This window comes from Lissotriton helveticus, chromosome 11 (genome assembly GCF_964261635.1).
Source record: "Lissotriton helveticus chromosome 11, aLisHel1.1, whole genome shotgun sequence".
In the NCBI taxonomy this organism is placed as follows: domain Eukaryota; kingdom Metazoa; phylum Chordata; class Amphibia; order Caudata; family Salamandridae; genus Lissotriton; species Lissotriton helveticus.
Window position 1 is genome coordinate 1,154,200,586 of NC_136072.1, and position 12,882 is coordinate 1,154,213,467.

The 12,882-nt window shown below is 43.8% G+C and overlaps 1 protein-coding gene across 1 annotated transcript in view; it reads right to left on the reverse strand.

The window, feature by feature from the left end:
* Nucleotides 1-12,882, reverse strand: part of LOC144792763 (septin-2) — a 329,710-nt gene that overhangs the window by 279,093 nt on the left and 37,735 nt on the right. The window contains exon 2 of the mRNA XM_078667947.1: nucleotides 10,128-10,176. Coding sequence (XP_078524073.1) covers nucleotides 10,128-10,154 — 27 coding nt within the window. The 5' untranslated portion in view covers nucleotides 10,155-10,176. The remainder of the gene's footprint in view (nucleotides 1-10,127; nucleotides 10,177-12,882) is intronic.

Below are 12,882 nucleotides of genomic sequence, written 5' to 3' on the forward strand. Positions count from 1 at the left end.
CCAAAAATAAATGTGTGCAAAAAGTGCATTTTAAAGAAAGTAGAAGCCCGGTCAAATAAGAAGCTGGCAAACAAGAGAAGCATAAGCCAGCCAATTAAGAGCAAGGAACTGGCCCAAAGACTACTGTAGGTTTGTATTTTACAGTATATGGGGAAAAAACAACAAACAAAAGCGGACTACAGGTCAGGCCTTAAAACAAGCACTGAAAAACCAATAGGTTTGGAGGCCCATCAGTACTGCCAATACTTGTTTATTTTGGAGACGTTTGAGTGAAACAATTGAAAAACATTTACAGATGTTAGACTATGTGTGCGTACACACACCCTCATCCCACCCCACCCACCCCCCTACAGGTAGTCTTCTCCGAATGATTTTTAAAAGAGGTTTTAAAAAAATACATTTTAAGATGGGAAACTTCTGCCTGCACACAGGCGCATCCATCTTGGAATGGTTTTATGTAAAGTAAAACAATCAGTTTTGAGATGGCTACTCGTGCAGCTATCTTGGGAGGGTTTTCAAAACCTGATTTTCAAGATGGAGGATGCTAGCTGTTCGTGCACGAGACTCGTGCATGACGCGCTCTCCTACCGACAGGGAGAGCCAGGTAGCAGTTCAAGGAAAACTATAGTTGTCCTCGCGCAAAGAAAAACAAGAGGACAGAAAAGAGATTTTGGTTTTTCCATTGAAACTGCACACATTGGGCAGCAGTTCCAGCCACTGATGGACTATTTTCTACGTGGATGACCATATTCTGATGTGAGAGAACTATGTCCCTTACACACAGAGAGCATCTTCTGGCAGAAATGGGTCGACCCATCTCTATTCCACCCCTCACACACAAAGGATCTACTGGATGAAATGGGAAGACCCATCTCAATGGGAAGACCCACCTCAATGGGCAGACCCATCTCTATACCACCCCTCACACACAAAGGATCTACTGGATGAAATGGGAAGACCCATCTCAATGGGAAGACCCACCTCAATGGGCAGACCCATCTCTATACCACCCCTCACACACAAAGGATCTACTGGATGAAATGGGAAGACCCATCTCAATGGGAAGACCCACCTCAATGGGCAGACCCATCTCTATACCACCCCTCACACACAAAGGATCTACTGGATGAAATGGGAAGACCCACCTCAATGGGAAGACCCATCTCTATACCACCCCTCACACACAAAGGATCTACTGGATGAAATGGGAAGACCCATCTCAATGGGAAGACCCACCTCAATGGGAAGACCCATCTCTATACCACCCCTCACACACAAAGGATCTACTGGATGAAATGGGAAGACCCATCTCAATGGGAAGACCCACCTCAATGGGCAGACCCATCTCTATACCACCCCTCACACACAAAGGATTTACTGGATGAAATGGTCCGACCCATCCATCTCTATCCTGTCCCACACACAGAAAGGATATACTGTATGAAATGGGCAGACCCATCTATACAGTCCCTCACACACAAAGGATCTACTGACTGGAATGGGCCAACCCATCTCTCCATGTGTGTGCTGTGGCGGGTGGAAACCAAAAGTGAATGCCACTACAAGAGACCACTGGATAACAAGGGTGACTGAACGTGTGTGTGGTGTGTGAAAAAAGCACACTTCCATGCGTATAGAGGATATTGTGAGCTGCACATGATTTGGAGATGGCCGGGTGTATGCTAATTGTTAATGGGCGATGTACGCACTTCTATATCCAATTCAAGAAATACAATTTCAGTTGACTGGGGACACTTGCATAGCACATAAATACCCCCAAGAGTCTCAAGGAACACACAAAAGCTTCGGGACAAGTGTAGCCTGAGTAGTGGATTACATTTAATCAACTAATGCAAGCCCATTTATAGTTTGGAAGGCTATTCCAAATGCCAGAGGCTTAGTAGGAAAAGCAGAACTTCCCTTGAGGGGTCAACCTGTATTTTGGGATGCTGATACAGTTACTAGAAGCACTGTATAGTGTCTGGTGTGGGGAGTAAAGATGATTTTAGATGATAAATGTTCTGGAAGTAAGCTATAGAGACAACTAAAAATGGATGCAGGATCGTTTAAAAGCGAGAAACCAGTGCTATGCCTACCTGGCCTTTGTTATTTACATGAGCTCTTTCACAAACCAAAGTGGCACGTTTTAGCTATCTGGGACCAATGTATGGAGGTGCCTGGAAGTGAAGACAAGCCTCTGCTTAAACCGCCCTAGGGAGATGCAGCAGATGGGGAGAACGTTGTTCTAAGTCTTCCAAACCTGGAATCATTTGGCAATCCTCTTAAGAGTACATTATTGTATTGGCCATAGGATTCATTTCCAATAGATATGATGCAACTTTATTATCAGACAATGAGAATCTTGGTTGCATGAATGGGATGAGAGTGTCCTTTCTGAGCTACCGTATAGTATGCCCGATGCAAGCACCGAGCCTCAGTATGAAGAGCGCAAAGCTGGAGGTGATCTCTCTGGAGACCAGGGTCAGTCAACAAGTGATTCCTATTTTCATGATTAAGATGCTGGTTTATAGACCAGTGAGGCGTAGAAACTGGGGTATTTTTCCTAAAGAAACTGAGGGTTAGGACACATGTACACTTCCATGATGACTTGTGAGTCGAATGAATGCTGGATTCGATTACTCCAAGACTCTTGGCATAAGTTGCTCTCAAGGTGCTGGGAAAAAACAAAATCATTAACACTATTGCTGAGGCAGCAGTAAGTAGAAATGTGCAACTCAAATAGATGGAACACGAGCATGGAAGGATAACACATTATCACATTGGTAGAAATAGAGGAAGTTCTTCTAATGCTGTCCTTCCAGCTCCATCACAGAGGGCAGGATGACCTAAGTAGCAATAACACAGCGGTTTAGCTTGTATATGGGCTGGATGGCACACAGACAGTCATATTCATGAAAACTATTCACATGACACACGAAAAACAAATGCCACAGTTGTGTTCACTGGTACCGAGAAGTGACTATTGTTTATGCAAGAAACACCACTCTGGGAAAGGACGATGATTTTACTAACAGTGGAAAGCACAATTTGCCACAATAACACATTACACTAATGATACACAAAACATGAACTGAGCATGTGCTTCACGGACTCACCCCCGCTCCTCTAGAGGAACACGTGAAAAAGGAAAGAAAGAAGGAGTTTACTGACAGCAAAATAGTACAATATTTTCAAAGTCAGAAGCAAACGTTGGGAAGACTTCTCCCAAATGCAGAGTTACTCCGTCCACTAGTCAAGGAAAGAAGAGGAAGTCCACCTCTTTGAATGGAGAGTCTCCCATCAGTCTAACAAATGACTCCATCCCCAATACAAAACCACCTAAATTGGGCAACTGAGGTGGTACCTCGCCCTATTCCCCCAACTCCATCCTCCCTGCCCACCAACAAGAGCAACATCCTTGTGTTTTTGTGGACCCTCGTCGCTGGAGTTAGTAGCGCATTTGACACCCTGAGCGCATTTCCTTTTCTAACGCTACTGCTGGCCGGACCCGCTTCGCGGGTCCCGCTGCGCGGTAATTTGGAACTTGTTTGCTGCTGGGGACATTTGGGAGAAGGCATCTCCGTGAAACAGGGCTGCGAGCGCGGTTGCAGTGGGACTCCAATTCCCAAGAGTCCCTGCTGCTCACCTGCACCGAATTACCACCGGGTGCCGCTCTCCCTGTAGGTGACGCCCCCTTTAGCCATCTCGTCCTGATTAATTCGAACGTCATCACAGTCGCGCGGGAGCGCCGGGAGAAGCCCGGGACAAGGGCGGGACCGTCTGTGGCCGTCAGTGGACTGCAGTGGACGGGCGGGCCACCCCTCTAACATTCTCTGTAAAGGTGAGCACTTATTACGGATTTCAAAATGGGCGACAGCGAGAACATGGTCGTAGAAAACAAGATCGCTGACACTTCCGTATCTCTTATTACTTCCTTTGAGTCATTGATAGACTCTGCCTTTAATGAAATAGTGGAGACTGAGAGAAGGTTCTCTATGGGTTCTTTTTCTACTAATAATAAGATGACTCTTACAAGCAGCTCTGGCTGTATTAATGTTGACGCACACATAAATCCAGAAATAATCGTGGTAAAACCATCACATCCCTTTGTCGACGTGCCCACTATTCTGGATGATGAAAACACTGTCACCTATACAGCACAAGTCTCCGCCTCCGCAACATCAGTGGCAATAACGCCAAAGCCACCACCTACAGTGACATCCCTGGTATCGTCTCATACAGAGAGCGTTCCTACAATTGTAACAGCCTTGCAGGATGATGTCATTAATGTGGACATCATTGACCTTAGTAGTAACAAGCCGGTTAGGGAGAAACGCAAAAGAGGCACGTCTGAGCAAAGTGCAAATAAAAGAAAACAGCCTGTATTCCACAAAAATCAACCGACATCTCAAAGCTTGTGGAACAAAAATAAACCCTCGGGGGTACAAACTGTTTCAACAGAGGTTAAAGGGGATAAAGACTTTGGAAACATGGATAGTAGTTCTGATGTATCTATTACTGATCCATGCGGGAACTCTAAAACTACATGGACCCAAACCACATTAATGGGTGACAACTATAATCTATCTAGACAGAACGGAAATATGATAGAAACTATTGTTGATACTATTTTTAACCGGATTGAAAAACAAATGATCAGCCAGTTTAATACTGTTTTTAAAAGACTTGATAGACTGGATAACCTGGTTAAAACTGGTGAAACAAAAAGGAAAGAGTCAATCATTTTGGACCAAGTTAGAGCAGATCGCCTTTTGAAGGAATTGGAAACTGCAAACAATATACTGTCACTAAAGAAACCGGTTAACACCAGTACCTTGGGTGGGGCACCAAGCAACGTTGCTTCTGCTTCTCCATCGACGGAACAATCATTAGCTAAATCCACAACCGCTAAAAATGGGTCAGCTATGAGTAAGGATATTATATCTACGAAACCAACCCCTGTACCTGCCCCTAGGAAAGTTGCTATTCCATCAAGTTCCAATATCTCTGCTTCAAGCAACAATAATGGTCTAACCAATCTAAGTACGGTTCCAAAATCGACTATTGTAAACAACAATGTGGGCAATGGCCCCCAAGGGTCTACCAAATCTTTCAAACATCAAGGACCTGCTCTACATTTGCCACCAGATGCTTGTCCTTTTGTTTTGGTTCTAGCAGGCGTTCCGCCATTGCGGGAGGATCAGAGGGAATCGTGGGTACAATTACGGAATAAGAGCATAGATTGGCTAATTAAACACAAAGGTGTTGGTTTTGACATCTCCAGAGAAATCATATCCGCACGTAGGGTATCGTGGGTTGGCCCATTACTCAAGGATAAGGAAGGTGACTGTGTTGTTCTTAATTTTAATAATCCTGGGACAGTAAGAAACCTCCTGAATAGAAACTGCAACTACTCATCCATCTCAACTGTTGCAACTATGTTACCCTTGAACTATTTCTACAGACAACCGGCCATACAACCTCGCCCACCTTTTATGCAATTCCCTGTGCCTTTAATGCATTCACAACCATCACCATTCATGCATTTTCAACAACCACCTATGCACTTTCGCCCATTATCTATGCAATTCCACCAACCTTACTTTCCTTTACAAACGTATAATAGATATGCACCCCTTTCGGATCTGGACATGCAAGACTGACCATCTTCGACTACTTTTGTCGACCCTTCTCCAGTATCCGAACCCCCGATTGCCTCAGAAATTCCATCTCAAAGCACCCTGAGTAAACCACTTCAGACCCTTGCCCATTTACCTTTGGACTCAGTACTTTCTCTTGTTAGCTGGAATATAGCAGGTCTGAATTCTAAATTGAAAATTTCAGAGTGGTTTAAGTGGGTTGATAATAATTGTGATGTATTGTTGTTACAAGAAACGGAGTACAACGTCACCTACAATTGAGAGCTTCTGTTGTTACAATCTTAAGGCTTCACCGTCTCCCATGGGTCGACCTAGTGGGGGACTATCTATTTGGTCCAAAATAAAACATGGGGTACATACTAAGTTGATCCCAACACCGGGTATCTGTTGTTTTATGGCTATTAAGTACATTAACAGACTGAAATTATGCATTATTAATTTTTATAATAATGATTTTGTTAGTCGCCCAAATGGCAATTTTATATTACTGTTTAATTTTATAGATGATATTATGGGGGGACAAAAATATGGATCTTTCGATGGTATTTGTATCGGCGGGGATTTTAATGCACACATGTATCGCCATAGCCCACCATGTAAGAATGGGGTAGAACTGAAAGATTTTATAGCTTCCCATGACTTAGTAAACGCTATGGAATTTGCTGGTACAAGTACAAATAATGTAGTTACCCCCACCTTCATAGGCCAGGGCTGTGCTTCTACGATTGATTACATTTTTACATGCCCTGAGTGAAGTGAAATAATCTTAAAAGCTGAAGTCGTCTGTTCCGCGTATAGTGATCATTACCCGCTTAGAATTAACATACACAATCCCCAGACCTCAAGGGTAGCAGTGAAACCAGAGATAGGCCCTCAGAATCTAGCATTATCAACCGACAGATTGAGATTAGCATGGAAGGGAGCTGATAATAAAGGAATACTCTCTAGAGTAATTAAAAAATACCCAGAGACAGTTGAGACCTGCCTGTCGTATATAAGTCCCAGCATTGAGGCGGTTGGCGCTTTCGGTGATTTATGCAGGGCAATTAAAATTGAATCCTCTAAACCTGTCAGGCAGAACATCTCCCAGGGACCACGTTGGTTTGATACTTCTTGCTCTAGGGCCAACAGGGATTTGAGGGCCGCACTAAATACCAGCCCGAGGGACCCTCAACTAGTGAGAGCTTTAAGATCACAATATAAAAGGGTTTTACGAATTAGATCTGAAACCCTGGTTATTAATCACTGGGAAACACTTACGCGCGCCGCCAAACTGAAGGACTCAATGGGTTTCTGGAAAGAAGTCAAGTCGTTAAGATCTTTTGGTTCCAACATCAACCAAATTAATAGTAATATAACTGACGAGGCTTGGGTAGAGCATTTTTCACAAATCTATGCTATATCAGCTACCCCTTCAGACACTGTCCCTCTATCCTCTAGCAATGAACCCTTGATCTTTTCATTGCTTGAGGTCGAGGATGCTATCATTGATAGTGCTAGTAATAAAGCCCCGGGACCTGATGGTCTTTCCATTGACCAAATAAAATCAGAAATTAATTTCTGGGCCCCTCTTTTATGCAACTTATTTAACAACCTAAATGAAAGCTCAATTCCCGAATCCTGGTCGAACAGTGTTATTGTGCCCATATTCAAGAAAGGCGACAGGTCGGAACCCGCCTGCTACCGCCCGATCTCACTAATCGACAATACGTTAAAAATTCTGGGAAGAGTAATCTTCAGTCGGATAAGGGATTGGGCTGAGGATAACAATATTCTTCATTGTAGCCAACTGGGTTTTAGAAGTAAGGTGGGCACTACAGAACAATGCTTAAATCTAAACCTGATTATGGCTAAATATATTATTGTTAAAAAATCCCCTCTTTATTTAGGTTTTATGGACTTGAGTTCTGCGTTTGATTTTGTTAACCGTTCTAGGTTGTGGTCACTTTTGCTCGATTATGGTTTAGACGACTCACTGGTGTATTTCCTTTCTTACTTACATAGGGATTTAAAAGCACGAGTACGGATTAATAATGAAGGTGATTTGTCTGACGATATCCCTATTAGCAGAGGAGTTAGACAGGGCTGCGTACTCGCCCCACTGCTTTTTATTTTATATATCAATAGGTTAAGCAACACTTTGAGTGAGATTATTAAGGATGTTCCCATAATAAACGGTTCCCCCATCACAACTTTACTTTATGCGGATGACGCTGTACTGATGGGGCGTACACCGAATGCATTACGCATTTTAATCTCTGGCTTTGTTACCTTTATGTCAGACCTTGGTTTAAATACTAATTTTAAAAAATCTTTTATAATGAATTGCGGACCAAAGAAGTATAATATTGCATCCATTAAATTGGGTAATAACATCTTAAAATGCACCAGCACTTTTCCATATTTAGGGTTGTTATTTTCCAACTCAGGCTCATGGCAGCAACATGCTGCCTTTGCAAGCAACAAAATTGGCAAGTCAATTAACTCGATCCTATCCCTTCGCCAACCGAAATTGGCTGATGTTGTTACCCCTCTTCTTACCATTTACCGTACCCAATGTCGACCAACCGGGACTTACGGTGCAGAAGTATGGGGATATTGCAACAGCTCGGCCCTCCAGGTGGAGGAAAATAGATTCTGTAGGAGGGTGTTAGGGGGAGTCCCTTGTGCTCCCACTCTGATTTGTCATAATGAATTGAGGCTGCCATATATTGTTGATTTTATAAAGTCAAGGCCTGCCCTATTTTGGATTAAAATCTGGTTAAATCCAGCAGCAACATTGACTCGTAGTATTATATCTGATTGTCTGTCTAGTGACAGATCTAACCATATACCCTGGCTAAAGGCAGTCAAAAATAGTCTGCAGCAGGTGGGACAAGGATCTCTATTTAGTTCCCCTGACTTAATTGTTCCCGCTCATAAAAATAGCATTAAACGGGCTCTTATGGAGCAATATACAGAGGAAAGGATGAGATCAGAAACAATTAAACCAGTGGTCTTGAAATATTCACGTATCTGTGATCTAGATGTTATTAATCTTAATAACTTTACTAGATATCTGACAACGCCGATAGGTAGATGGAATCGGAGTCTTCTATTCAGGTTCCGGGAGGGAAGCTTAGTTTATTTGCTTAGCTTCCCTATTGGCTACATTAAAAACTTAGAAGAATTAGATTGTCCCTGTTCCCAAGGAGGACGACAAAACTTATTACATTATTTCTTCTTTTGTGGCCACTACAAATTGTATACCCGTCAATATTTAAGACCAACTTTATGTAAATATAATCTACGCAAATCTATTCATGCTCTGCAATTCCTGCAAATGCTGCATATGGATGATGTTATCTATTCTGTTAGCTGTTTCATAAAAGCCTGTGTGAAATCGAGGGCAACTATGGAATCTGGATAATGGATAATAGCACCATGCTGGTTCATGTATTTGTGTACCAGCTACTAAATATTAATTATACTGTGTGTAATAGATACTTCTGTAGTGGGCAACCGTGGATATTGATGAATTAATATTCCTTAGTATTACGTACCACGCACCATGTACAATATATTATGCATCATAAGTCATCTTGCTGCTTAACCTAATTAGATTTTTGTTTGTTTTTAATTTTGTAAGAATTGTGTTTTTATTGTTTCTCTAATGTATTTTCATTCTGTATGTACTTTTATGGATGTATTAAATCCGAATAAAGATCATTTGAATTTGAATTGAATTGAAGAGCAACACCCAGCTACAAAGTGGGCAGCACATGTCACTCATTTCATACTTCATGGTGCACCCTGAAATGTGTTTACTAAGGCTCTCTAATGTGGCAAACAAACATGTTTGGACCCACACAAAACAGCCAAAGTGGGTGTGCGTGGGTAGGTCAGGGTACACACATCCGTCAACTATTTCTGCGATGAATCTCCTGAATCGATGTATAAATCGGGTGGGATTAGCAAAGAGTTGGATGCGCCTGCTAACAGCAGCAGCGACCGCCTCCAGCGCCTGCTAGAAGCAGCAGCAACGCCCGCCTCCAGCGCCTGCTAGTAGCAGCTGCGCCCGCTAGCAGCAACTGCGCCCGCTAGCAGCAACTGCACCTGCCTCCAGCGCCTGCTAGCAGCAGCTGCGCCCGCAAGCAGCAGCGGCACCCGCCTCCAGCGCCTGCGCCCGCCTCCAGCGCCTGCTAGCAGCAGCTGCGCCCGCTAGCAGCAGCTGCGCCCGCTAGCAGCAGCTGCACCTGCCTCCAGCGCCTGCTAGCAGCAGCTGCGCCCGCAAGCAGCAGCGGCACCCGCCTCCAGCGCCTGCTAGAAGCAGCAGCGCCCGTCTCCATTGTCCACCAACAGCACTGCTTTACTTGATTACTTGTGGCTCTTTCCGGCTGCATTTTGCTACTTGCAAACAGGCTAGGGTTATGAAGACGCTACAAAATGCCCACATTAAAATGAACATTTAAATTTCCGTTTACGTACCTTCACTTTATCACCGGCCTGAGACATGTTTCAATGTGAATTTGAGAACCTGAAAAACAAACAAATCAATGTGAGGATAGAACAAGCAGGAACAGAAGGACAGCAGTCAAACGAAGGACGAATTAATGCTTTTGCCAGATAATCTACTTCTCATTACAAATTCTGAAGGATCCAGCACAACGAGTTCAAAGCTACAACCGCAGAGGGTTTATTTCCATCAGATTTAAGGTGAGCAGAAAAGCTGTCATATAGAAATGTTCTGAACGTCACTGAGCTTTTGGGATATATGAACTTTCCAAGGTGTAGGGGGACATACCAGGCTGTGGCACATGAGCATTGCTTCTCGTTCAAGGTGTGAGTGCGGGTGCTTATCCAGTTGGGCCAGAATCGTGGCGTCCCTTAGGTGCCACTTTGGGCTGGGAGGAGAATTATCAGCACTTGTTAGATTTGGGAGGCGGGAGAATTCAAGGCCTTTTCTTAGGCAGTACCTAGTATGAGCATTTGTTTATGAATGGTGCCATCTAGCTACCCACACTGGCTAGCCAATGGACTACCCTCTGGCCACTTGGAACTCCAGGAGATGCAAAGTTTACCAGTCAAGTCTTACCTTAGGAGGTATTACAAAGGCAGACACAATAGGAGACTGTAGATAAAGCCAAAAAGCTCAGAGCCACCTGCAGCCCCCCAACCACACTGACCATGCCATCTTCTTGCACTAACTGTAAGCTAGGGGTAGTAAGCTTGCCTTTCAACAAGCCACTCTCAAAAACTCCAACTCACGTCAACCAAACTCCTGTCCTCTTTCGAACAATTACACCAGTCACCATCCGATTCAAAGCAAATATAAGCACCCCACCCCAGTGCGACAAATCACGAAACGGTGTCCTTGAGCTAACTTGCACCTCTTACTCGGAACCCTATTCTTGGAGATTTCAACCTGAAACTGCAACACACAGTTTTCAAATCTTCTCTCAGATCACTCTTCAACCAATACTCATCTCATCCAGCATATCGCCAGGTAAACCCCGTCGATCTTCCACTCATATATAGCACATTATCCCAATCCAGACCAGGGCCACTGGAATTATGGGGCAAGGGAGCACCAAACTATGTGGCAGGGATGCTTAAATTGTGCACAAAGAAATGCCAAATTTTGTAGTTTATGCGCCACATTTTTTATAGTAATATTTTGACACTTAGTAATACTGTCTGGGCAGATATTTCACCTCATTAGTACCAGTTAACAACCAAATGCAGAAATAAGCAACTGAAAGATGACCTGTTAGCCTTTGCAAAGGGCCATCCATTTCGTGTGAACACGTTGCCAGGTTTTAAGTTACTTGATTTATTTGAGCTGGAAACAATTTTGTATTTTAATTCTGCAGATTACACAGCAGATGACAGATTATGTGGCAAATCCATAAACATGAGAAAGAATTGGATAATTCCAGTGACCCTGATCTACACCCATTAACCAACTGTATCTGATAATAACTTGATATACATGCACATCCCACCAGTGCTCTCAAATTCAACTCCCATCCCCACCTCTACGAGGAGACTCCTCAGCATCAGAATCACATCCCTTGACCGCTGTAGCAGCTCAGTGCATCAAACCTTCAACACACACTACCCACTATGTATTTTACACTACTACCTCAAGCTCACAACCATGGAATGGGGTTAGTATGCGCATTTCATAAATGAAACAAGAGCATATTTCTGTAAAGGATGCAAGAACGAGCCCACCCCCAACCTAAAGGAAAACAAGCAAGCCTCGAGCACATTCTGCATCACTCACGATAAAGCCAATGTTGCTAGGGATGTCTGCAGCATCTACAAGCACCTACTCTCTCCTCCACGCTCATATCAACATCCTATCCCTGCTGCCCAACTCTAAATACATTTTACTACCCAATATGGACAGTGGATACATTTAGTGGAAATGTAATTTTCCTACACCAAGATGTACAAATAATTACAGCCATTTTATACTAAAGCCAAAGGAAATACACTATTGGAACCAGGGGGCAGAAGGTGAGGAGTCATACGAGGGCCTGGTGAACCTCTCGGCTACTGTAGAGACCTGGCTCTCTGTCCAGGCAAGATCTGTCCAGACAGCTCCTTTCATTGCCAATTTACTCCACAGCAGGAAGGTCTGTACATGGAGGGGGGCGGTCAATGGAAGAATAAAAACACCCTTGGTTTAACTCCTGTCAAACTAAACTTAAAGAGCAGTCTCTGGAGAAACCTCGCCACAGGCCAGGGGTTTTAAGACATGTCTTTCTTGAAGGTGCCAGCTGTGCTCTTGGGTGATGTCAGTACAAGCACATCCTAGCTGTGACCACCAACCAGGGTTGAGCCATTACAACCTTGGCTCCCCATCAGCCAAGGGTCCATGGAAGGAGGGCAAGTTTATCCTCAGTCTTCCAGACAGCAGCCCACACCAGAATCTAGCCTATGGAATACACTCTGTGCTTTTCAGCAGCCAGGGCACGTTTTTAGGTCGAGCCTGGGCAGCACATGCGCGGCTCTGCCAGGCATGGTGTATTAGAGTATGGACTTGAAGATCCGCCCACTCTCCACCCATTTATGTCATTGGCTTGTGTAACTGTCCTTCGTAAATGCTGGATTCTGATTCGTTAATAGGCTTGTTGGTCCCTCCTTAGTACCGCTTTGTCTTCGTTTATAACCTCCCATGAGAACTGGCCCTTTTACTTTAGTTGTTACACCGGTTCGTCTTATTTAGTCTGTA